This window comes from Pseudonaja textilis, chromosome 1 (assembly GCF_049901715.1).
Source record: "Pseudonaja textilis isolate UNSWEBS1 chromosome 1, rPseTex1.2, whole genome shotgun sequence".
NCBI classification, from domain to species: Eukaryota; Metazoa; Chordata; class Lepidosauria; order Squamata; family Elapidae; genus Pseudonaja; species Pseudonaja textilis.
Window position 1 is genome coordinate 9,713,187 of NC_141990.1, and position 26,978 is coordinate 9,740,164.

General features: G+C 39.6%; 1 protein-coding gene across 21 annotated transcripts in view; it reads right to left on the reverse strand.

Moving 5' to 3' along the window:
* The window catches only part of MSI2 (musashi RNA binding protein 2), a 568,377-nt gene that overhangs the window by 51,831 nt on the left and 489,568 nt on the right, over positions 1-26,978 (reverse strand). For 9 of the 21 annotated variants that reach the window (XM_026710316.2, XM_087925665.1, XM_087925606.1 and 6 more), the window contains one exon: positions 1,380-1,442. In XM_026710316.2, coding sequence (XP_026566101.1) covers positions 1,380-1,442 — 63 coding nt within the window. Of the gene's footprint in view, positions 1-1,379; positions 1,443-2,977; positions 3,002-12,994; positions 13,034-26,978 lie in introns of all 21 variants that reach the window. The other 12 variants (XM_087925572.1, XM_087925586.1, XM_087925561.1 and 9 more) reach the window with 3 other exon arrangements.

Sequence of the window (26,978 nt, forward strand, 5' to 3'; positions counted from 1 at the left end):
GAACAAGCCAATACAGGAAAAGAAAAGGGCTTGGTAAGTCTTAACAGCCCTCTCATGATGGAATCAAATGCTTAATTATACATTTTTTTAAAATTGCCAATGTAAATCGATGATTTAACTCCTCCCTTTAGTGGGAGAGACAGACAGTGGAGAGTGGGAAAATGTGGAGCTTGTCATGAGTGGACAGTAAAGAAAAGGGTGAACATTTTTCACAAAACTTGGCCCAGAGTTTGCAGAAGGTAACAAATGCTCAAAATGATATCCAAGTTAAAGATGTGTCTGGAACAAATAACAGTTTTGGACAGAATTGTCATCATTTCTCCCTGGAGTAAATAGTAAATAAATTCAGGTCCCAGGCTGCACTTCCAATTTCTACACTACTGTTTAGCCCAATGTAAATCTTAGGCCAGGCTGTGACTGAGCCTATTGAGGGCTAAGAATCCAACCGGTGGCTTCAGCCTGCAGGCATCCAAGCAGACTATGTTTTCCACAGCAGCTTTTCACCGTCTCTTCCCCATTCCTGCAGCTTTCTTAAGCATCAGGCCAGTTCTGGAGTTGGAGATTTCCCAATTCAGACATCGTATTAAATTAGGTTTACACAAGCCACAATATGATTTTGGGTCCTGATGTGCTGACCAAGTACAAACAATGGTTCTTGCCAGTTCGGATGTCATGCTCAGCTGTGGCCTTAGCGTCAGAGTTTGGTGAGAAACTACTGGGAATAATTAATTCTCCAGCATCCTTGCACATATCATTGTCACAGCATTCACATTCAATGGGAAGAGAGGCAAAGGAAGACTATGTGGTGCTGGAGTCACTTATCCTAACCAACTCTTGATTTTTATAATGATAGAAATACAAATCCACCCCTCCTATTCAGATCCATGAATGAAGTATGCAACTGCCAAATAGTTGAAAAAGACTGATTTTAGAGCTATGACAGGCCACCTCTAGAGATCCAATGCTGACACAGATTCTTATGCCCTTTCAACATTTAAGGGGTTCGTAGGGTTCAAAATATCTGTGCCTTGGACTGGGGTGTCCTTGAGAATAATCCTTCCTTACAAACCTACTAGTTGCAGAAGAAGTCAACTGCCCTAGCAGTTGGGAAACTAAGCAGAAGAGGAAATATGACATTGTTAACCCAGTGCAAACAACTGAGAAATGTCTTTTTTTTTTTTTTACCTTTTAAACAAAATATCCACCCAACAGCTCCGCAGGTTTAAAATCTTTCATGCCCTGGCCTCTGTTTGTAGCATGTGGTTTTGTTTAGTGGTCCCTTCCCAAGAGGGAGGCACATCAGGGTAAGTGATGGAAAGCTGTAGCCACACAGAAGGGCTTTTTTTTCCTGGCCCTGCTTCCTCCAGGGCCTCCCCTACCTGATCCTCTGGCTGCTGCCACCGCTGCTGCTGCTACTGGTCCGTAGGCCGCTGCTGGAAAACCTGGCCATGGGGAAAAATAAAGAGCGTAAGAGGAAAGAGGCAACAGGGAGCCGGTATAATAATGGCTGCAACGCAAGAGGTTGGGGTATGTAGTTTTGGGGGTGCCCGTTGGTTGATTCATGTTTGAGTTTTCAGAGAGCTCGGTTTTGGGACTTCTAAAGAGTCAAAACATTTCAGAAAATATACATCTCTGCAGGGGTGGGATTCAAATTTTTTAACAACAGGTTCTGTGGGCGTGGCTTAGGTGGTAGGTGTGGCTTGGTGGTCATGTGACTGGGTGGGCATGGCTTGGTGGTCATGTTATTGACTGGGTGTGGCCAACTCAATATCACTCACATCGAGGCACACATCTCCTCGCCTGGCCTCTCGTGACTGTGGGGATGCTGCAACAGTCGTAAGTGTGAAAAATGGTCGTAAGTCACTTTTTTCAGTGCCATTGTAACTTTGAATGGTCACTCCACACAAGCAAAGTACCAGTAAAGGAGGGGAAAAAAACTCCAGAGATTTCCTGAGACAGGAAGTCTAGTCCTGCCAAGAATGTAATAAGGGTTAACGGAGAGGCAGTTTCTGTAAGCAACCCCAGAATGTTTCCTTCCTGCCTTCCTTACAGGATTAGGCCAGTAATTTCTTCTAACAATCGGTTCTCCAAACTGCTTAGAATGTTAACAACCGGTTCTAGCGAATTGGTGCAAACCAGTAGAATCCCACCCCTGCATCTCTGTAAAGGAGGCAGGTTGCTACCAAATATAAATTAGCCTATAAGAAAGAAAGCTCTCTCAGAATTTCACTGTTTTGTTTCCTTTTTATTTCTTGTTATGGACAAAAACAACAGAGGCCTGATCATTTGGGCTGCAGAGGCAGATGGAAACATTTTGTGACCTAAATCAAATTTTGTCACAGGATGCTGGCAACATTTGTGAAGTTCAAAAAGGCTGAGCTGGAAGAGACTCCCCAACGTCTCCTCCGTATGACTTCTGCCAGACAACCCCCAACTTATTGCCTTCTTCCTTTTCCTCATGTTACAAAATCCCTTCTTCCTTTTCACTTTGCTATTTCTGAAAGTCATCAGGAAGACTAGCAAAGAGGAAAGAAGTGGAAGAGGCACCAGGAAGAAAAAGGTTGGAAGAGACAGGTGGGCAATATTTTTTTCTGATTCTGAAAATAATCAGATAGATTGGAAATAATGTTTTCCTAATTTCTTCTGAAATAATTCAGATAATATAACCTGAGACATGCTTCAAAGAGTTTACTCATCTCAGATTTTGATTATCAGTTTGGGTTGTAAAGACAAGAAAAAGGGGACAGTCACATCAGTGAATAAACTATTATTTGTCATATAAATAACTGCAGGCCGAAGTGAAAGTGAAAGAATAAAAGAGAAAATAGGAAAACAGAGAGCCAAAGAACTACAAGTGTTCTAATTCTAGATCTACTCCCATAGCTACATATATTGCTACCAGAAAAAAAATGCACAGAGATCAACAGGCTTAAAGTATCTCTAAACTACTGAAAAAGATCAATTAAGAGAGACATACTTGCATTTAAATATGGTAATAGGGCTGTTGGGGGAAAAAAATTTCTATGTAAATAAGTATAGAACTACCTCTAGCTAACCTGGGATGTTATCAATCACCATCCCATAGAACATTGGTTTAAAGACAGCAAACCCCATCTTATGAAATACAGATTTTAAATGACATTTTGCTTCAATAATTATTATCAGCAACTGATTTCTGCGTTTGGAAGAACTGGACGAGAAAAAGAAACTATTAAGTTCAAGATTAGGCATATTGTACCTTATAGGGGCTACAACAAATACCAATGGCCACAAATACAGATGGCAGCACAGAAAGGAAAGATTTACTGTAATATTCCTTTTGTTCCCACCTAGGGGTCACTTGGAATTCTGCATCCCAGCTGCTAAGATCAGTAGAAAATATAAATATTTTCAACATGTCATCTCTGATATAAAATTCTGGCAACTGCAACTTCCACACATCTTCCATTCCAATCTACGTTGGAAAAGGCTGTTTTATCCTGTTGGAAGAACTATCCTTCCGGGTTCAGTTCCAAGTGGGGAAAAAGACACTGGAAACATGGAGGCTCCTTGGAAGGTTTAGTGGTGGACAGGAGGACCACATGGCCTGGAGCTCCAGAGTGAAAAGGAAGGATGATCACATGCTTCAAGGGGAAGGAAGAGATCACGAAAAGGGCTGAGGGGCTGAGAGGGCCTGGGTTTTATCATCTTTGTCGGGATTTGAATTGGAGCTTGTATTCTGATTGGTTGTCAGACTCCCATGGGGCCATGCAGGGGCAACTCTGTAGGCTGTCCTGAGTTCCAGGCTTGGTTGAGCCTTGCTGGATGATGATGCACTGAAAAGGGCTTTTGAGCAATTGCTATAGCTTTACCTGGAGATCTTTGTTATGTAAAGTATTCTGCCCCAGGCCTTAATGGCCCACCTATTAACAAAGGTGGGGGTGAGCTTCTGCTTCTATGGTGAGTTTCTGCTTCTGAGTTTCTACTCTTTTTAGGGGAAATATTCTGCCTTTTAAATATTTCCTCGGCTATTTCAATTTTTTAGGAGAGGGGTGGGTGCTAACTTCCTACAATCCAATGCACCTTCCCCAGTTCTCACTATATTTTCTTATGATATTACACATGGCATCTGGGCAAGATATCAGGGTATACTGAAGGGTATTCAAGGTATACTGAAAGGCAGAGCTTTTAATCTATTGCACTGATTGTTTTCTAAATATGAATGATGGCAAGCTTTTGGAAAGATTTTACCAGGTTCTATTGGGGATCACTTCTACTAGTTCTAGAGGCTGCACTATTATTTGGGATGAAAGTGGAGTGCAGGAATCCTGCAAGGGTGTGTTTTAGAGAGTTATACTGGGAAAATGGCATCACGTTGAAGAGTGGAATTGGAATGGGCGCCGTCCAAGAATAAAAATATAAAATCATAAATTCTGTGTGAATGCTGAATTGTAGGGCTGCAGATGTAGACAGAGCAACTGGGAAAAATCCTTAAGTTATTGATATGGTTTCTTTATGGCTGGGCAAATTGTTTAAAGTATGAGTGAAGGCTGCACGCATGGCTGATTATTAATATCATTAATTTTAATATATTGTTTCCTTTCAAAAAAGGAAAGTTAATAAGAATGATTTTTAAAAAAAAAACTGAAGGGGATTATGCTATTAAGTGTGTGTGAGAAGTCATTTAGCAGAATTCTGATTGCAAGATAGCTGAGTGGGACAATGGAAAGGCAGAGTGACTTTTATGTCAAGCGTGATGTATGCAAACCAGCATTTGCTGAGAAATATATGAATGTGAGAAATAATGTTTACTATGCATTTGTTGATATGCAGATAGTGTTTGATGAAGTGAATAGGCTTGAATGATTTTGCGCAAATTGAAGGCTGACCGTTGAATGCGATGAGTTGTATATGATGGAAATAAAGCATGCAAGATAATAAAGTGAGTCCCTAGCGAATAGTTCAATACTATACTACCCAAAGTAAGACAAGGATGTATAAAACCTCTTTGTTGGCTTAATATATTTACGGGTTTACAAAGGAGAACTGTTAAAGTGTAACATAAATATTATACTCAGTCCTGTCTCACCCACATTTTGAAATGTGATCCTCAACATGACATTTAAAGATGGGGGGGAGGGCCCCCCCGAAATGCTGCACATTCTTGTTTACAGCTTTTATCTTTCTGATAGTCATCAGTTTGCCCTTCAGAAAACCATTGAGATACTTCATTTACAAATTCTTTGAATTGCCCAGAAATTGCAATCTCTAAAGGTTGGATAAAATCTTCTTCAGCACACTATTTTGAGAATATTATTTTGAGAAGAAAAGAATCTAACTGAAACTGGCAGAAATACAGCCCAGAGATTATGCATTTTCAAGCTTCTGCTGCTGATCCATTCCAGCTGTTTGCCTCCAAGAATGGGAAGAACACCTGCAGGCCATCCTCAGGATGACTTTTGGAAGTTTCTTTTTATCACAACAGATTTTATGGCCCTCATTGTGAGGAAGACATGCTTCAAAGTGTGCCTAGAACTGCTTGCCGACTGTTACTTCGATGGTTTGTGTGCTAAGCTTTACAGCAAAAAAAAAAATACTGGCTGAGTCTGATTCATGGCACATTTCCTAGTCCAACAGATGAAGGGATGAAGCTATTTTGTCTCGCTCCCATAATGAACTATGGTGTTCTTTCCCAAATCAATTTAAATTAAACATCCAGAAGTTAGTTTCTATCCCAATAAGTTTCAGAAATTACCTGCAAACTCAAAACGTTTACATCAAGGTTATCACAAACATCTCTAGTACCAAGTTCTACTGAAGCCAAATTCAACAGAGCCCAACCAATCCCACCCCAACCCCACCATCCACAAAGCACACCTTCTTGCATGCAAGAAGTTCAGGGTTAGGAGGAAGTCAGCTCGGCCCAGGCCTTATAGTGTGATAGTGCTGGTTAAATACTTGTAGCTATTGATGCATGTATTTCTTGCTGAGGATACCTTTCAAGGGCTAGGATGACATATTTTCTTATAATTAAAGGTGTTGCACATTGTTTTGGGGAAAATGTCATGGAAAACTATGATTCCGAAAAACATTTTTAGCTGGGAGACAGAATACCTTCCATAGACCAGAACAAGTATGATGAACATTCCTCAGCTTTGGTTCCTGCTCCAATAAAAGTCCTTTTGTGGTCAAGTTTTTGCAACTTTTTCCCCGCTTGATATTAGTGCACTTACGACACAACTTTAAAAATTTCTAGCCCTGGACAAACATCAAATACGTGATCAAGATCATTGTTTTTGTCCTAATCACATATAAAGAAGGGGCAATATCTGGCCAATTTTATTTGCAGATATTAACGTGATGAGTGCCCAAAATTTCCCCTGGTTGGCTCCTCCTCAAATGTATCTGAGATGCTTTTACCCAGCATAAGTGATTCCTACTGTCAACATTTGGTTAGGAAGAGGTGGATCAGATTGCTAGGAGATAGAACTCTGGCATGCTCTTTTTGATGCTGGAAAATGGACTACCAGTTCTCTTCTATGTATTTTGAGCAATTCCACGTTTACTTCTAGCAATTCCAATGGATGTGAAGCCATTGTACTTCTCAGCTGACCCTGAGGACACAGATAAACCTCTAGGTGGCCTCAATGACTCTCTAAAAGAATGCAAATGACCAGCTGTCTGCAAGGAAAATAAATCCTTTTATTGCCCACCACCCAGTCAGAGATGAAGAAGCTTCTTGGATGAGAAGCGAAAATAAAAACTAGAAAGTCCAGCTGCTTCTTGAAAAAAGTACCTTTGGGACAACCATGATCTGGATGTCTGAGAATCTCCATAGACACTTCTAGCTTCGCTTTTCAAAAGGTGAGAAGTACAATCAAAATATGCCCTAGTTCAGAATCTTCGCTGTGGCAATTAAACTTTTAAAAATGGCAGTAGGATACCAACTTCATCACTACATTTACCAATTGTTGAAACACTCCTACTCCAGCAGAGTCCCTAAAGTTCTTTCGCGCAGCTCACACTTCTGTCTAGAGAAAAATGAGCCAAATGCATTTAGAAGTCCGAAAGTGGATTCTGGCATTCCAATTAGTGGGTATTTTACAATTAATGTTTTGAGTGGGATCCAGTGCTGCCTGAGAAAGCCCCCAGGATTTTGATCAATTTCATGCTGCCTTCACGTATCAGCAAAAGGTAAAGCCCGCACTGAGAGTTCAATTTTTCACAGATATTTTGTCTCTTGCTTCTTGCATCAATAAACAGGCTTTCTAACTACTCAGGCTGCTACAATGAGAAGTCTACATCTAGTTTTGACAATAACGCCCTAAGTCCCAATTTAGTGAGTAGTTATCTATGAGATTGTGTCTTCCGCAAAGTTCTCCCAGTAACAACAGTTTGAAAGGAGGAGTGAGAGAGCGTGAAGTGGGGTTATTTATTTAACATTTGTTTAGGTTAATTCAGTTCTATGACCTTGTATAGATGTTACCACTTCTCTTGAACTTAAATGAGTCTTTCATCTGAGCTAGCAAGTTCCATCCTCTACTTGGGCTATTTGATCTTTTAGCTACTGTTGATGGGGACTGAATCTGTGAACTGCTATGCACAAGGCAGACGCTCTGCTCCAAGTGAAGATCTTCAACTGAATGAAGTCTAGCTTGATTTTTCAGTCAAATGTCAGTTTAAACGAGTGTTTTAGAACAAATCCTATCTAAATGAGTTGGGGCTTTGGATATCCCATTTTTTATTCTATCTTGAATTATCAATCTTTTACTAATTGGTATCAGTCAAATTGATTGGGTTTTTAGTCTTAAAATTTCATTACAGGCATGACTGGATTACAACTATCCACTTTTAAATTCAACTGATTTTACTGTTGGAACACAAAAATATTATTTCACACTGCATAACTATGGTCAACCAATATAAAGTTCCCCAGCCCCATAATGCCTGACTTTTTCATTCTTGGTCTTTTATTTAAACTTTACTTTTAACCATTCTGTGTCATCTTCTTTATCCTTTTACCATTTTGTAAGCTGCTTAGAGCCACTACAATGGTGAGATGGGCAGCACGTAAATTTAATAAATAAAATACCGTAAAAATAATTTATTTGTTTAAACTAGCAACGGTCAAACTTTCTGCTAAGAGTCATGTTCCTTCAGAAGAACTATCATAGGTAAAAGGCCATTCTGACTTCTTTTTCCTGGCAATCTTTTTCTCCTTCTCTTTTCTGACCCATGCCAGAGAAAAGAAAGGCCATGTTTGACAAGATCCTAAATCTATTTCTTTGAAAATCCTCTGAAATTAGACTAAGGGCTATATGTGATCTGACGGCAATAGATTGCTTATCCCACATTAAACATGGCTAGTATCAAGGGCACAAGCTAAACTCCCCCCCCCCCATCAAATGTGATTTTTTCTATGAGATGGAGATGGTTAGTCAAACCAAAGAGTCAAGATGTTATAGTTTATAGTTTGATTTAAATTCAAATTAATTTTATTTGTTTGTTTTTAAAGTTACCACCTTTCAGCAATTTGCAAGGAAAAAATCAATAATAAATTGCAAAAATAAAAAGCAATGGTATCGTGGGTTAAAACTGAGCACACAAGCCATTCAATGGCATTGTCTTAGCTAATTAAAAAAGCCCACTGGAAGAACTCCACTTTAACTTGCTTCTGAAGATCTAACAAGATCAAAGCAAACATAATCTCTGGTGGCAAACTATTGTACACCAACATTACACAGAAGTAGTTCCTCTTAAACTCAGTGTTTATAATATCTTGGTAACAGGGGATTACCTCTTCTTCCTGAATTTATTTGTATCAGATACGGTAGTTGATTCTGGTTTAACGAAGCATTCTCTAGGTACCTCAGCACTAATCTATAATGGGTTTTATAGGTTAAAACAGGTGTCTCCAATCTTGGCAACTTTAAGCATGGTGGACTTCAACTCCCAGAATTCCCCAGTGAGCTGGGTGGGGAATTCTGGGAGTTAAAGTCCTCCAGGCTTAAAGTTGCCAAGATTGGAGACCCCTGAGTTAAAAGCATTGGTTTAAATTGCATCCATAAACTTATTAGCAGCCAATGAATAGCTCACCACAGAGAATTAATATGCTAATGGCATCTAGTGCTAATTAGCATACAAGATGCTGCATTGTATGCCAACTATAATTTCTGAATGGTCTTCTAAGGCACCCTTCTCCCCACATTGTTCCTGCCTTCCTAAGCAAAACCTTATAAGGCACCAAAGAAAACAAGAGATATTCTCGTCTCCCAGTCAGCATACACAGGAAATGTCCGTGGTGTTATCTTATTATGAATCATTTACTTTAAAAAAAAAAACACCCTTGTGTATTGATTTACAATGCTTGGGTAAACACAAAACACCTTGCTGGCTTTTCTCTCTCTCTCTCCCAAAATAGTAATTTGCACAGCTCCAAGGTAGTTATAACTTCCCTGAATGTTATATTAAAACTGCCATTTCGAGAGTTGAAATGAAGAGCCATGTCAGAGCTTAATGATATACAGTATATACTTCCAATTGTGCTTTTAATACATGGAGCGACCAAGCTTCTTCCACCCTAAGTATCACTTACTGAAACTGGTAACTGTTCCCAGGCTCCAGAAAGAAAACCTCGGATCAATCGTAACTGTTCAAATTGCTGAAAGAATAATTACTATGGAAGAATATAAAAATGGACATGAACATATGAATGGAGTGTTCCTTGTGGACACTGCTGGCTTTAAAGAATGTTTATAGGGCCTTCATTCTGGCAGCCAGCAGTAGCTGTATAGCATCTTAATTTTCAAAGCTCCATTCCTTAAGTAAGAAACCCAGTACTGCCTTCCTTACCTGACCACAAAGCCAGCAGAGCTTCATAGCTAATTGTCTGTTTATGCCGGGGTCTCCAAACTTGGCAACTTTAAGAACTTGTGGATGTCAACTCCCAGAATTCCTCAGCCAGCAAAGTTTGGAGACCTCTGGTTTATGCCATTCTGCAGTGCAAATTTAATATGGCACTAAGGCTTGTTTTGTGAAAACAAAAGCTGCCTCTTACAAAACCTTGCCTCTGACCTTTGAAAGTCTAACCTGACTTGAAAAGTTTTGAATTAAAAATGATCAGTTGTTTACACGGCATGTCAAGAATTAACAGGGAAAATTCAAGAGAGACCCTTTTATCAGGCTTCAAATGTTCTGTAGGAGATCATCATCAGGAGCAAGAATACACAATGGCATCATCTGGAAGGTTCACAACCTTGGTGCCACTGCCAAAATGGCCTTGTTCCCAGTCACAACCCCAGAGAAAATTAAAGATCTTGAAGAAAGGATCCTGACAACCCTGACCTCAATAGGTAAGGGAGCCCAAACTATACTCAAACCCTGCAATTTCCTGTGAGTCAAGAAGCCATATATTAGCCTGTAGTTATTATGATCATCATTTTTTTTTAATTTTATCATTCATCTGCTTGTGACACAAACTGAAAGTCAATTGTGTTGGTAAAGTTGGGAATGGCTGTGCAATATTATGTACCGTATTTCCTAAACCATCTTGTAAAGCTTGGAAAACTGCATGCTAGGCAGATACAGTTCCTAAATATTTTTCAAAGCATGAATGGTTGTGGTTTGAAGACATTTTCCTCTCCAGAAAAAAAAGTGCCATTGCATATTACTGAGATTTGTAAAAGGCACTTCTGGTTATTTTCTTGACCTGAGCACCCAACAGCAAGGTGGAATCCCAAAGCTCCTAGGAGACAAACCTGAATCTTCAGAAAGGCAAACCTGTCTAACCAAGGAAATGCACTTATAACACAAATAAAATCTTAGTGTAAATTTATCATTGATCAAAATTTATGATTAACCAATTCCATATATTTCATCAGTGATTTAAAACAACTATTTAAGAAACCCTTCTTCTTAAGACACTTTGAAAAGAAAAGGCAGACTAAAAGGTTGCCTTCTTTAAATGTGTTGGCTTACAGGTCACGCTGGGTAGAAATTTTGGAAATTGCAGTCCAACACATCTCAGCAGCACTGACTGGCAAAGGCTGTTTAATGCAAATGTTGTAACTATCATTAGAATCAAGATGGAAATTCTGGTTGTGTTCTGTACATTGCAGGAAAACCCTTCTTATCTTGGTTCCACTTTTCCACAGCAAAAATGAACACTACATTATAGGTAATCCTCGAGTTACAACTATTTGGTCAATAATTGTTCAAAATTACGGCAGCATTGAAGAGACATACTTAAGGTTTAGTCCCTTAAATTACGGCCCTTGCACTATGCTCATGATCACATGATCAAAAATTCAAGGGCGCTTTCAGCCTACTCACACTAATGATTGAAGGAGCAGTTCCTATCTGCCTATCTCTCTACCCCATCTCTGCCCTTTTGGCAATCCTGCATAACGGCACACCTTGGAGGCAGTGGCAGCAGTGGGACTAAAATACAGGCCCAAGGCCTTTAGCCAATCAGCTGCCACCACACCCAGGCCTCTACTTCAGCCTCTGTGCTATCACTGCTAAGAAGGGCTACCTCAGGCCCTGTGCTCCCGCCACCCCTGCCCTCCGCTAAGAAGGGCTACCTCGGGCCCTGTGCTCCCGCCACCCCTGCCCTCCACTAAGAAGGACTACCTCAGGCCCTGTGCTCCCGCCACCCCTGCCTCCGCTAAGAAGGGCTACCTCAGGCCCTGTGCTCCCGCCACCCCTGCCCTCCGCTAAGAAGGGCTACCTCAGGCCCTGTGCTCCCGCCACCCCTGCCCTCCGCTAAGAAGGGCTACCTCAGGCCCTGTGCTCCCGCCACCCCTGCCCTCCGCTAAGAAGGGCTACCTCAGGCCCTGTGCTCCCGCCACCCCTGCCCTCTGCGTTCTGTTCCTGTCATCCTGCCAGCCTTGTGCTCTACTGGCCCTGCCACCCTGCTGTCCCCAGTTGACACCGCCCACCTCTTCCTGCTGATGAGGCAGGCCCAGGCTGCCCCTAAGGCCTTCTTGCGAGGGTGCTTGTGCTGTTCTCTAAGCAGCATAGGCCAGAGATCTCCAAACTTGGCAGCTTTAAGAGTTGTGGACTTCAACTCCCAGAATTCTCCAGCCAGCATAGCTGGAGAATTCTGGGAGTTGAAGTCCACAAGTCATAAAGTTCTCAAGTTTGGGGACCCCTGGCATAGGCTATTCTCACAATGCTTTGGAAGGCTTTTGGGGCCTTTTGAAACCTACCCACACCATTCTTCAAATCATGTGGGCTGATGTCTCACAAGGACTTGCACTATTTGAAGAACATCAGGAAGAAGGTGGGACTTGGCCAGCATCTGGCATCAGTAATGGGAGGAAGACCGCAAAGATCAGCTGGAGGCAGTAGGGTTGCAGGGTGAGTGAGCCTAAGGTGGCATAGCCAGCAAAGGTGATAGAACGCCAAATGGTGTGGGGGAAGATAAGATGGGTGTGGGGAAGAGAAGGCCTTATTTTACCAAGCTTATGGCCTCAGAGGGACCAAACTGGGACTGGCTTGGATGGAGGTGATCCCTGCCTAACAACTGGTGGGGTTCAATTAAATGACAGCAACAGGAAGAGCTGGAACTGCCATTGCTAAACAATGCAGTCACGTGACATCACATTTTATAGCTGCATTGCTTAACGATGGGAAATTCTGCTCCCAATTTCCACTGTAACTTGAGAACTGCCGGTATATACTGTATTATTAGTACATCCTTTTTGTAATACATAGCTTATGCATTTGCTCAATTCCCATGGAAACAAATATACACAAACAGAGGGATGTTCAGAATATTGCTACATTAGTACCCTCCAGATGTGTTGGTCTCCAGTTGTGCTGATAAATAACTCCCCAAATTCCCCTGTTCCTGAGAATTGTAATCCAACACATCTGGAGAGCAGGAAGTTGGAAAAGGTGTTCTATAGAAATTATTAAAAGCACTACAAGAAGTATCCAGAGTTGCATCAAGAAAGAATAGAATTCTACTAAAAAAAAGTGCAGTTTAAAAACTTAATTGTAAGAAACTTGCCTGGATAACTGGGTTTGATTGAAGATCCCACGGAAAGCACTAAAAATCCACAGAACCAGATACAGGCATTACTGAGCTGTATAAGAAGCTATAAACCGATTTATAAAAATTTAAAAAAAAACATGACTAAGTTTCATCCATTTCCTCCTCGTTTCCCTGATGTTCCCTCAAAAAGTAGATTTACCCTGTATTTAAAATGCTAAGTAGGTGTAGATAAATAAGGATGACCCACCTTGGAAGTGTTGAAAGAATTCTGCCTCATTCACTTTAAAATTGATTAATCCTATTAATATATTTTTTAAAAAAACCTCACCAACCTTTGGCCAAGGGTGCTTTGACAGCAGCACGTGTTTCCTTTTGTCATTCAATTTTGCTTTAGTTCATTTGTTAAATTATTAAAATGTATTTCACCTGCTTAGGTAATTAGCATGTTAGGGGCTCAGCGGTGCAGGCAATATGAAGTCATTATTAAGAAAAAATGATATTGTATTCCAGCCACAGCTGCTGGTAGGCCCTTAAGGCAAAGAAGAGGGATCAGAAAAGGTTCTGTAAGGCCTGGTTTGCATCTGTATAAATTCAGAGTCTTTCCTCATTATTATTTTACCACCACCCCTAGTAAACAGCCCACTGGAAGCATCTTTCTTCACTTGAAAAGGTGGATGAAATTCAGACAGGGCAGGATAATTGTTCTGCAAGGAGGAATCTTAAAAGGATGAAGAATAAGTATAGAAGAGGCAGAATATTTAATATTTAACTGCCTCCAGCATTGGTTGCTTTTTCATCCTAGTAAGCAAGTGGAGTAAAACAGCTGCCGGTTTGCATCCCTAGCACTCAAAGTCAGAAGACTAGCGATGCTTTGGAATATCTCTGCCCTCACCCACCCTTGACTAATTTAGTCTCAGGCCCAGGCACTAGGCAAGGGCCGTGTCTTCTCTGGAACGATATAAAGCTATGGGCCAGCTGGAGAATTGAAAGCTTTAGATTCCTTTTCTACCTTTGCTCTGCAGCACAGAATACAAGAGCTTCCTCATCCTGGTGCTTTTTAAATCTGCTAGGCTATTTTCCCCAAAATTCCTTGTCCCAGACATATCAGCCTAACTCATCGATTCTCATTTATTTTACTAAGGTAAGCCATTTGGGCTCTGCTGTCCAAAATGGATACTACTTTCCTCTTTTGACTTTCTATTCCCTGGGTATAAAACCCTTGCATTAGGCAAAGTTGCTTCAGTGAATAATAATTAAAAAAACTCTAAAAATGGCTGGTCTTGTCCTTTTTTTTCCCAATGGCTTGCTCCATACAAATACTTAGGAAAAATAAAAAATTAAAAACTTTAATGACTCCCAAGTTAGGGCTTGACTCCTAGCAATATGACTATATCCATGTATTGCAATGGTAAATAAATGACCTGCTATTGCTTAACAGTGGGATGTTATCATTTTTTCAATTTTATAATACAGCTGTCAGCACTCTAAGCAAATCCAATCCTGCTGAATTTTTCTCAAGATTAGATAACTACAACTAAGTGCTACTATTGGCCATGAAAGATGGAAGAGCAGTATTATATGTTAGTCTTGGAGTGGTGAGGAAGTCTTTACTATCCTACTACCTACTACCTATCCTACTACCACCACTAAACCCCTTTGAGGATTTATAAATTCTTTCAGTCTCTAGAGAACGTAACTGGAGAAAACATAGTGAAGATACAGGTTAAGAAAGGGTCACGTTTACTTATTCTAATTATCTAGAAGATCTGTTAGCATTATATTATCCTGGTTCTAACATTATTCTGAAACTGTCTCTAGCAGAGACAGAGGCTTTCAGACTTGATCTCTGAACCTCCTCCAGACCTGGTCTTCTAAATGCACTTCCATTTTTATCTGGTTCCCTCTTCCTGGTAGAATCTCACCTGGAAGTGGGGGACTGCCTTCAATCTGCTTTTGTGGTGTAGAGACAATAACTTGGTCCTCAACACCAATAAGACCAAGGAGATTATAGTGGACTATAGAAGGAACAGATCAGACATTCAGCCCTTGCTTATCAATGGAGACCAAGTGGAGCAAGTGGCCAGTTTTAAGTTTCTGGGTGTTACCATAAAAGAGGACCTGACCTGGGTGCTCACATTGCAACACTGGTCAAAAGGGCCCAGCAGAGATTATACTACCTGAGACTTCTCAGAAAACAACAACTGAATGAAAAACTGCTAGGGACCTTCTACTGCACCATACAGAGCATTTTAACTTATTGCATCTATGTATGGTTTGCCAATTGCACAGGGTCAGATAGGACAGCACTCCAGAGGATTAATGTCATTGCCCAGAAGATCATTGGTTGTCCTCTCCCCTCTATGGAAGAGCTTTATAGCTCCCGCTGCCTTAAGAAAGTTCAAAACATTCTCAAAGATCCATCTCATCCTGGGAACCCTTTTTTTGAACTATTACCATCTGGCAGACGGTACATGATAATAAAAACAAGGACAAATAGGCTGAAAAACAGCTTCTATCCCAGGGCAGTAACTCTATTGAATTCTACTGTATAGTGCAACATTAATGCAATATCAGGGGTTTTCAATTCAATTGTATAGAATGTGAATGATGTGTTTGTGTTTTATTTTTATAGTTATAAGATGGCATTTAATTTCGTTGTACAAGATGCAAAGACAATAAACTAAACTAAATTACCTTTGATGATAAGGTGGTCTAAGGGTTAAGGCATCCCCCTAGAAAGCAGGTGACCATGAATCGAAGTCCCACTTTAGCTATGAAAACTAGCTGAGATGGAAGATCTAGATCAGGGCTGTCAAACTCCTGGCCTGCGGGCCAGATGCAGCCAAAGGCTGGCCACGGCCACACCTGGTTTAGCAAAGGCAAAAAGAGTTCCAATGATGCTGCAGTGAGTTTGACACCCCTGATCTAAGATTAAAGAAAGGGTGGCTTAAAGACAGGAAGCAGATCAGAAAGGACTTCAGGTTCTTTGCTGGCTGAGTTTTGAACCCCAACCGAAGAACTGTCACGTTGTTTAACGCATCTTGCATTTGAGCCCACTGAGCCAATTCCAGGGGCATTACTCATAAGCCAAAATTTCAGGTCAGTTCTAACCTTTCCCCCCCCTAACTGCAGCTGGTGTAAAGTCTGAAGGGATGGCTTTGAAGGACAGGGCAAAAAGCCTGAAATCAAGACAATGGCCAAATCAACAATGCTTGAGTCCAGGCCAAGAAATTAATTTGAGAAAAGGTTTCAGACAAGTAAATGCCTCCCTAATTCACATGAAAGGAGGGTGGGGGTTAAACAGATTCAGACTTGCAAGGTTCTGTCATTAGAGCCATTACAATAAAAATCCTATATGACACTGGGGTTTTTTTTTGGTCGGGGAGTTGAAGTCCACAAGTCTTAAAGTGGCCCAAGTTGGAGACCCATGCCTTATAGGACTAACCTTGGAGATGGCTAAAATATTTCTAACATTTTGCTGATGATGACCAAACTAAAGAGACTTGGTTTGATCTTTAGCAGCATTTCATCATTCCTTCTTTGAATGGATCATTGAAAAAAATGGGCTAAATCCAGGCATGAAGAAATCATTTAATGAGGAACAGAGGTGACACTATTTTGAATATTTCAAACTTCATGAATGGTGCTCAAATGTTTACAATTCAAAATGTTATTTTAACTTTATTAAACATATTTTGAGAACAAATGATATAAAAAGACTATTAGTACATTACATTATATTGTAAGTTATTGTTATTAACAGCTTATTAATACTTGGTGGTAGAATTACAACTAAGAATAAACCACACAACTAATCAATTGAGGGTAAAGAAGAGCTACTTTATTACCACTTTTTATTTCAGGACAATTCGCCTCTTTGTTTCCTATCAGCTTGCCTGGCAGTTTTAAACCAAATCCTTGTAATACCTTTCTTACCTCCAGTTCCTGGCACTGAGGAGAAAAACTAATGGCACATTTACACAAGAAAACCATTGAAAAGTAACCAGGGGCCAAAATAGGAGAGTTTTCAGAATTGTTCAGTTCTCACCTGAAAGATGCTCATGAGCTCTGACACCATTAACCATGTGATACTCTTAGATCAGGGGTGTCAAATTTGCACTGTCACGATGGCATGATGCATCCAGCCCATGGCCCATGAGTGTGACAGCCCCATCTTAGATTCTTTGTCTAATGTAAATGGCTAGATGGAGCACCCACTTAAAAAAAGGTCTTGAATCCTGATCCTTTTGCATTTCTTGAGCTGTATATCTTTTCATTTCAATGGCTGTGAAATCCCAGCTTCAATTTTTGGCAACTCTTGGTAGGCTTGGGAAAGATTCCTGCCTGAAAACTTGGGGCGATGATTCCAGTCAACCACTGGATGTAACTGACTATGATTCCCAGAATTTGCAATCAGCTGCAACACAGCACAATATACTTATACAGTGGATCTTTCATGTTTCCCTGTGTCACAGAGGAAGAGGTTGTGGGTCCAAATTTGTCCAGGAAAACTAGGCTACTTGATGTCCACATCTGAATTTAATGAAAAGATTAATGGGCATTTCATGCACGGAAATGTGACAAAAGTTACTTCCTGGTTCTTCCCTACCTGCTCTTGAATTCTATTATCATCTGAACATCCAACATCGTTGAAATTAAAACCAGCATTTTTAACTGATTAAAAAGCATGTGAGTTTGTATGTACAGAGACCCTGTTTTCACCATTTTATTTTATGCTGATGAAGATTAAAATGGAAGATTCTGATAAACTTGTTGTGGCTGATTTAGTGCATACTTTTTTTTGGGGGGGGGGTTTGGGATGAAAAGATTGTCAGCACTTTGTAGGTAAATAAAAGGGGAAATGCAGAACTAGAAAATCAGACTTGGAACAGCCAGCAATGAGCTGGAAGGGTGAGAATAGTATTGCAGAGCCAAAGCAAACTTGAAGAAAGCTCTCCTGATATCAATCTAATGGTTTTCTTGAGTGACTGCCATTCATTTCAGTTGTGCAGAAAAAGTTTGGGTTAGTTAGCCCATTATGCAAAGTATTTAGGTATCTTCCCCACCCCAAATGTGTGTATTTGTTGTTTGAAAATTATCAAAGCTCACAATTTGGTTCTTGGGGGGAAAAAGACTGGGAGATTTAAGGAGCCTGCTGGATCAGAACACAGCTCCAACAAGGCTAGATACTTCCAGAAATGAGCACCTGCAGGAACTTTCAAACCATGAGGTCATTTTTGAAAATTTCCTCCGGTAGCCTTGTATGGTGAGATATCTTGGATGGCCCTCTCAAATGAGGTGCTTCTTAGGCACCTACTTCATTCCTTTTCTCAGATCAGTCAAAATTATTCTATTCCATTCCATTCCTTCAATACTATTTTACAAATTTTATGTTGCAATGGAATTTTTTACCCAATTTAATTTCTCTGCTTTGGTTGTTTATATGCTATATACTTTTACCTATGATCTTCGCTACAGTCAGCAAGGGGTATACAGTTAGGGGTATGCATTTCTAATCTTACTTTATTTAACTTGCTTATTCAATTCAGTAGCAAAGTGGTTTTCAGAAAATAACAATCTGAGGAAAAAGAACATTTTGCCAGTATAGGTGGGGGAGTAATCATTATAAAGTTGCCAGAAACTTGAATTAATGTTCATGGTTACTTGATCATGCCCATAAAATAATTATATTTATTCTTCTAATTTGTCTAATACCCATATCCACCATCCTGTAGGACAGAAGAGATACTGCTGTTCCATTCAGTAAGAGTCTGGCAAAAAATGGCAGATCATCTGACTTGGTCTCTCCACGCGTCATCTTTAGTGAAGCGTGCAAACCAGAGTCTGCATTTCCTGCGTCGGATGAGGAGAGCACATCTTTCTCCTTCTATCCCTGGCCCCTTTTTACAGAGGCACGATTAAGAGCATTTTAACAAACTGCATCACTGTTTGGTTGGTGGCAGCAGCGCCTCAGATAGAAAGTCCATACAGAGAGTGGTAAGGACAGCCGAGAAGATTATAGGAAGCTTGTTTCCCATTATTCAGGATGTTCCTTATAAGTGCTATGTGCTTAGAGCTCGAAGCATTATTAGAGACCTCACACACCCACTTTACAGTCTATTTCTGCTGTTCCCCTCTGGGGGGCAGGTTTTGAAGTATCTATAGCTGGACTACCAGATTCTGTAACAGCTTTGTTCCCTAGGCCATCCATTTGGTAATCTCGCAAGATTCTTTTTTTTTGCCATGTACATGTATACATCGGAATTAGACTGTGAGGTTTCTCTGTGTCATATATATATGTGTATATGTGCATAATAGTTATCTTTCAAGAGCTGAATGCAACAAAATGTCATTTGAATGTATGCTGATTAGGGTACATTTAAACTGACAGTAAAGATTCTATTTCTTAGCTTTTTTCCAGACTTTCCAAACTAGGCCAAAGCATATGTTTAGAAGAATGTGGAAACTTGTAATGCCTTTGACCTCAGTTTTCCTCCAGTGAGGAGAAAAAAATTCAAAACTCATGCAAGAGAAGAAATTTTTTTATTAAAAAAAGTGCAATCCATCAAACAGATGGAAAAAGAAGAGGTTTTCCTTTTTAACTTTTTGATATTGATAGTAATATGCAGACTGCGGTGGCCTTTTCTTTCCATTTGTCCCTTTCATGAATCTTACAGTAACCCCTGACTAACTTGTTATATGTTTTTAAGACCCAGTTGATAAAAATTATATCCTGTGAAATAGGCAAATAGTCTACAAAGCGAAATAATAATAGATAATAATAGATTAAACTGGAAAAAAGAGTAATTTCCAGATCTTTTTTCTTCAAAACTATCAAACAATAGTAATTCGTTTCAGAAAGCAGAATAATGTAATAAAGCCTGCAAGGAGTTATGGAGAAAATAAGAAAAAAGGAATACAGATGAGTCTATGAGAGTTTTCATGGAAGTAAGTCCCTCAGAGAGGCTTTTTTGTTAATTAAGCGCACACAATATTCTAGCTTTTGCTGCTAAAACATGGGAGAGAATCCTAAATGCTCCATGTGGATTACATTTGTGTGTTTGCATCTGTACCCATGTAGAAAGAGAATTCTTCATGGCCACAAGATCTTAGACTGCCTAGATTTTGTTTCAAATAATAAAAAGATTCCTGATGATAATATTTGTACAACAGTGGAACAGTTACTTATGGAGGTTGTGGGTTTTCCATCTCTCAAGTTTTAAAAAACTTTTAAAGTTTGTCCAGCCTCTTAAAATTTACTCTTCAAGGACAGCTTAACTACTTTTCCTGGATATTACAGAGAGTTGGGCTCTTTATAATTACTTCAATGAATTGTAACACCATTTACACATTTAAGGTATTCTTTACTTACATGTAAAAGGTAATTTCTGGAAGAAAGGTCCTTAATGTAATTTACATTTCAAGCCATGAAGCCATAAGTGAAAACAATCCACCACAAAGCATTAGCCAAAACAGGTTAAACATTCAAACACAGGTGAGGAAATGTGTGTTGAGATAGAAATGCTGGTTCTTGTGGGCTTATGTCATAATGCTACTGGCTAGTATGTAAAGGGCAGAGTCTGTGTTGTGACATCACAATATTCAGTTCATCATTTCAGCGCCACTGCCTTTTATAGGATTTGTGGGCCCCTCCCATCACAAAAATAACAGCATTAAAATGATATTTCATGAGTTTCAATGCTTTTTTATATTTTTACAGAGAAACAAATAGCAAATTATATATGTGTTATTTTGTAATAATCAGTTGTTTCCAGTTAATCAAGCTATTTATTACATATCTTCAAAATTACTAAATTACTAAATTTTAGTATTTAAGCTATGCCTAAAATTATAAGTAAAATCCTTGATTTGATGTTCCAACTCTATATCTATTTGCCTTTTTTATGAATAGGCTATGGAAATAAATATTTATCAAAAGGCATGAAAACAAAGAATTTCTATTTCATTTTTATTCTGATAAAAACAAAATTAGAAAAAAAATTCATGGGCCCCGGGGACTGTACCTATTTGAGCCTAACGGATAAGCTAATCCTGATGGCAGGAAGGGAGGATAGAAAATCTCATAGTTTTGCTAATTTTTAGGTCCTGAAGCTTAATCTGATGATAGAAGTATAAGTATCAGGTCCTTCTTGTCTTATAGTGAGATGTGTGAAGGATTAGAGAACAGATGAGAAATAAAGTTTCCCTTGAGCCAAGCTAAATCCCTGTGATTACATGGATGCTTGCTCCTTAAATAGCCAAGAGCCATAACATACATTATTGCCCAGATCAGGACCTTGTGCCTTATCTGTGTAATTGCAATGTAGTTCCATTACTCAGCCCTGTTCAGAAGGCTGAAACTCTGGACCAGGGCTCTCCAACCTTGGCAACTTTAAGACTTGTGGACTTCAACGCCCAGAATTAAAGTCCACTGCTCTGGACCACCGGTCATGATAAAGTAGAAATAAAAAGTACAAACTTCCTTAAGCTGAAGAGTGACTATATGGGCATGAAGAGAACTGCAATATGTACACAAACATTCATACATATATACATATATCACTAGGGACAGTTAAGATCCTGTACAGAACCCTCAAACTCCCAGGCCTCTGGTAAAGGGCCCAAGACTGAGGAAGACATAGACCACCCATAAGGGTGAGAAGAGCATTTTTAAAATATATGACGCCTCGTCCTCTATCCAATATTAGCTTGGTCCACCCTGCTCGGTATTGCTTAAGATCAGCCCAAATCGAATAAGTGCTCCAACCAGTTGCAATGAACAACAACAGCACAGAGCCTTGTTTCCTGCTTTGCTAACTCTATGTGTTTAGACCAACTCATGAAATGGGTATCACAGGATCACAAGAACTCTACTTTATTGAGATATGTGGTAGTCACAGAATCATCTAAGTCTGCCCATTAGGGAGTCAGGGGCAGTCAATCTGAATATCTAATACTTTCCCACCCCCTTGGCCAAAGCATGCTTCTTCTGTACCTACAGTCCTTTTGCTTGTTGAATGCCTTCTCCAAGATCTTCTCCATGGCTCCCAACAAGTCACAACAGCCAAGAGCGCTACTAAGTCACCAGTCAAGGAACCCTTCTTTAAAATTTGTTTGGTTCTGTGTACCTCCCAGAAAAGTCCAAGCTTGACATCAACAACTAGCTGATGTTCACAAAGAGTTTAGCAAACATGGCCTAGTGAGGGAAATCATAAAAGAAGCCCAAATGGCAGCAGCTTTTAAAACAAAACAAAACATTTTTTTTTTAAAAAAACCCACCAGCACGGTCCCTACTTCCCAAATATTGAAAAGACAGATAATGGAACAGCTGGATCATGGTATTGTTTCACCTGAGAGAAGTAAATATCACATTTCCATACAGTGCCAAGTGGCATTTTATTTGCTTACAAAGCAAATGAGTGAAAAGGGAATGTCCTCTATGGAACTAAAGGAGTTAGCCAAGCCTGCCTCTATTTAAATTTCAAAACAATAGCAAAAACAGGCCTTTTGCAAAGGGAATGAAATGGCAGAATATGTCACTATTTTAATATATGGGAGGTTATTATTTCCTTGGGGAAATCTGGTTGAGCCATCCTATTTTAGCCCACAATCATACTATATTTAGGACATGTAACACATCTGTGCTATAATAGGAACTGACACAAGGCCTGTGCTGTAATGAAGGCTTCTGACACACAGTAATGAGGGTTAAGGAAAGCCACATCCTAATCAATTCCAAGCTTAGGTTTATAGATAGAAAAGTATAACCCAGCAATCATTCTTTCTGAGTAACCCCAATTTACTTCTCCGGGGCTTGGATTGACCGAATCAAAGGCTGGATCGGATTCAGACACTTCTTCCATCATTCTCCTTTGTCCTAACATTTGTCAACAGATGGGCCCTGTGGCTAGCAGTTTGGAGTGTTGGAAGGCACCTCGCTGCAGTTGACTCGTGGCCAAAAAAAATCCTTCTTCTTGGCTAAGAGGCTGAAGATATCAGAAAAGCCCCTGATATGCAGAGATCCACTTCCATACGGACAGAAAAATCTTGTATGTTTTACTCCAGCTCTGCTCCTCCTCTGCCTGCTTCAGTGGAAGATCAATTCGGGAGTGGGGGGGTGGCACCCTAAGGGAGAGTGAGCCTCTTTGGTGTTCTCCCCACCTCTAAGCTGGCTGTTCGCTCTTCCTGGTCTGTTTTGCATTAGAAATGGACATTTCCCATGGCAAGTGGTTTTGTAAAATGCACCAAGATGTCCTTCAGCAAGAGTGTGCAAAATTTGGAGGCTGGTGTAAGCATTATTTTTTTTAAAAAAAATAATATTTTGAATTTTGGAATAGCAGCTTTACTGTTATGAGGTTGGTTTTTTTATTTTCTTTTACTTCTTTGTGGCCCACAAATCATAGATTTGTATACTGAGAGTATTTACACCAAGACAAATTCCTTGTGTGTCCAATCACACTTGGCCAATATTCTATTCTATTCTATTCTATTCTATTCTATTCTATTCTATTCTATTCTATTCTATTCTATTCCATTCTATTCTATGAAATGTTATATATAATTGTATAATTGTTATTTTATAAGTTTGCAGCTGCACACAAGGGGTCAGGAACCCAAAGGGTATGGCCTAGAAGAACAGATTATGGGAAGGCTCTTGAAAAAGAGATCTGTGGTAGTACATGGGAGTGGTAGATAAAACCTCTGTGGAAACAGCACCTCCTAAGGAAAAGAGGGATGATGGCAGAATCTCACTGTTTGCTGCTGAAACCTTTTCTAGTTGTTGCTGTTGTTTTACTGCTTAAAAACTTCCCTGTTATTTTTTTTTTTTTGGCTAGATTCTTCTCCCCCTCCCCCCCAGATTATTTATTTAATCAAAGTATTTATTCGCCACCAATCTTGCCTGGAAAGGAATAAGTAGCATGTGTAAACCAAGCAAAGGATTGGCCACTTTAATTGACACAAAATACAAATTTCTACCTGGCCTTCGCAGGATTATAGGAAGGCCAGCCTTTCTTTAGTAAGTGCTTCAATTTCACAATCCATGCTCCACTGCAACCAAACCACCAGCTGAGGCTTATAACCACCATTAACTACACAATGGAAATCATATTGATTTTATTAGTGCATGCTAGGGTTTCAATCCTGAAAAATCAAAGAGAATCTTAGCGATATTGTTTGTGCTTCCGCTAGTGTAAGATATACAACAGTTTTGAGATAACTCTCACATCCTGGTAAGAGAAAAAGTAAACAGCTCCAACCATGCTGCTGCTTACTGATCTGAGTACATTTGTTATCAAATGGAGCCAACAAAACTTTAATGTAATACAACTGTGTTGCATCTATTTATACTTAGACGTACAAGGATTGGTTAAGATCAGGATGTTGTCTATCTGACCAAAGTACAGGTAGCCCTTACTTAATGACTAGTTGCTTAGTGACCATTTGAAGCTATGACAGACCTCCCCAGAACCACTTCAGAGCGGTGCCCCCTTAGTCATGTGATTGTATTTTGGGCAGTTGGCACAAAACACCCATTGAAGAAAACATGCTTGTTTAACAATAGCTGTGTTCGCCTAATAATCCCTGCAAACCAGGGTGATAAAATTGAGTGTGGTCATGTCACAACCCACTTAATGACCGGCACAAATTATGACCATAATTCTAGGATCAACTACAGTTGTAAGATAAGGGCTTCTTGCACCTTATATCTTGATATCTAAGTAAATATGTAAACTTGCTAGTGCTAGATAGGGTGGATAGTTATCCATGCTTGTGTGGATGCAGGAGTCTAACTTGTTAGTTTTAAACTCCTGATACCCCCGAAGATAAATTATGGCTGGCCAATGCTGAGATTCTCAGATGTCTACATGACTACATTGCCTACATTCTCTCAGTCCACTCCAAGTTGGTCCAGTGAGCATATTTTCATCTCATTCTAATTCCCTGAGGACCAACTTGGAGTGGACTGAGAGAATGTAGTCATTCAATCCCTCCTCCCAATTTGCTTGGAAAATGTGAAAATCTTGATCTCACAGTTTTGTCATGAAATGTAAGTACGGTAGAAAAGTAGGTCTGTGTTCAAGCCAGTTAAACTGCTCTTGTCCACTGTTTGATAGTTGTCCCACAACATGGTTCATTCTCAGCAAAACCAATGTGGGATTCTATCTGAGATCAAGAGAGAAGCATCTAGGAGTTTGCAACAAAACAAATAACGAAACAAAAATGATTACGTATAGTCATTCATTTTCTTTTTAAAACTGGACTGTTTTTAGAAGCATTCAGAGTTGAAACACATGTATTACATGTGTTCGGTTTCATCCTGGTTAGCAAGGTTTGCCCCTAATGCCTAATTCAAACTTTGTCTGGGAAGGTTAATGACTGACAAAGCAATTTCCAAAGCAAAACAAAATTGGTGAATTTTTTCCAGGTAATAGAACCTGCTCCCTATCTTTAGAATCATCAAGGCTGAAATTGTTTTTATTGACTGTGCTCCAATTTGAGTTCTGCAATCCAAGGTGAGCTAAAACAGTTAAATAAACAAATAACAAGTTAATGTACAGAGATGACAGTCCTGTCTTGGATAGGGATATACTGTATAAATTAGACCAGCACTGGATAGTGAAGAGGTTGTGAAGGCATCCCTCAACTTAATTTTTCATGCATCAGATTTGCATTCCTAATAATCTTTAAGAAGAACTGGGGATGGGGAAGACCTTTGATTGCACACATCCCACCAATCCTACTGTAGAGAAACCAGGAGGTTGGTCAGAAATAAATCCAATGACTTCTTTTGAAGTCGCACCCGGACATGCTGCTTAAAAATGTGAATTATCCAAATTATTGAATTACCAAAATGGTTTAGCAGAGTGCAGATATGTCTCATTTCCTGTCCATGTCTAGAAATGTATATATATATATATGAATGCTGACATTCAGACGATGGTGCCCATTCTAAGCACTGATCATACTACAGAAAACAACATGATGCCCCAAAGAACATCACCCTTTTCTCTTTTAAATCAAAGTGGGCCGGGTAACTGAAAGAAGAGTTCACTCAATATGGGACGGTGAGGAAAAGGCTATAAGAATGATCAAGTCCTGTCTCTATGTTAATGGTTGGTAGGGAAGGCCTCTCTGATCTGTCAACTTTTAGAACTAGCAAACGAGAATCCAAAACGTTCAAAAGGGAGAGGCGATGAATACCTCCTTTCAGTGCCACTTTTTCAGATTAAAAACTGTCCTCCCACTGCCACTTGTTAGCAGACAGGTCTCTAGTCACAGATTGAGCTCTCAGTGTTTCAGCAAGCAAAGGAATGAAAGGGATAGATAGCAACACTTAAAACATTTGTGAAGGTGTCCATTCTCTTTCAGTTGGCTGAATACTTTTCAGAACCTGGCAAAAGCCTTCTCTGAAAGAATAAACTAGAAGTCTGTGAAACATTATCCTCAATTTTATAGAATTCACCTGACAAACTGGTATATTGGTTTCTCCATGTGGGGATTTGAGACCATGTGAGACTATGGATAATCTTAACTCAAATCTTCTCTAACCTAGCACCCTCCAAATACATTAGAATGCAGTTCCCATAATCTCCAATGGCTGGGGAAGGCTGATTTTGATATCTTTAAAATGGCATTTCCCTGAATCCCAATATCATTTTCTGTCATTTTTTTTCTCTCTTTCATTCCTCATTGTATATGCATCTAAGTGTTTTACACTTCAAACAGCATCATAAAATAACAGCATCCCATAATTATGTTAAACTAGAGAACTTAACTAATATTATCTGCCAACCTAAATAAAATGCTTTGCAAAGGCATTTAAAAAGAGCAATTTTCAGAGCCTGCCTTCACATCTTCTGTCTTGCTACAAAGAAAGCTTCTTGATTTTTGTTTAAAACAAAGATCATAGATTTCTTAAATAACCTGAGCAAGGTGTTTCCCCAATCATCTCTTTTGTTCGTAACTACAGTTTGCAGGACAAGATGGCTTAAACTCA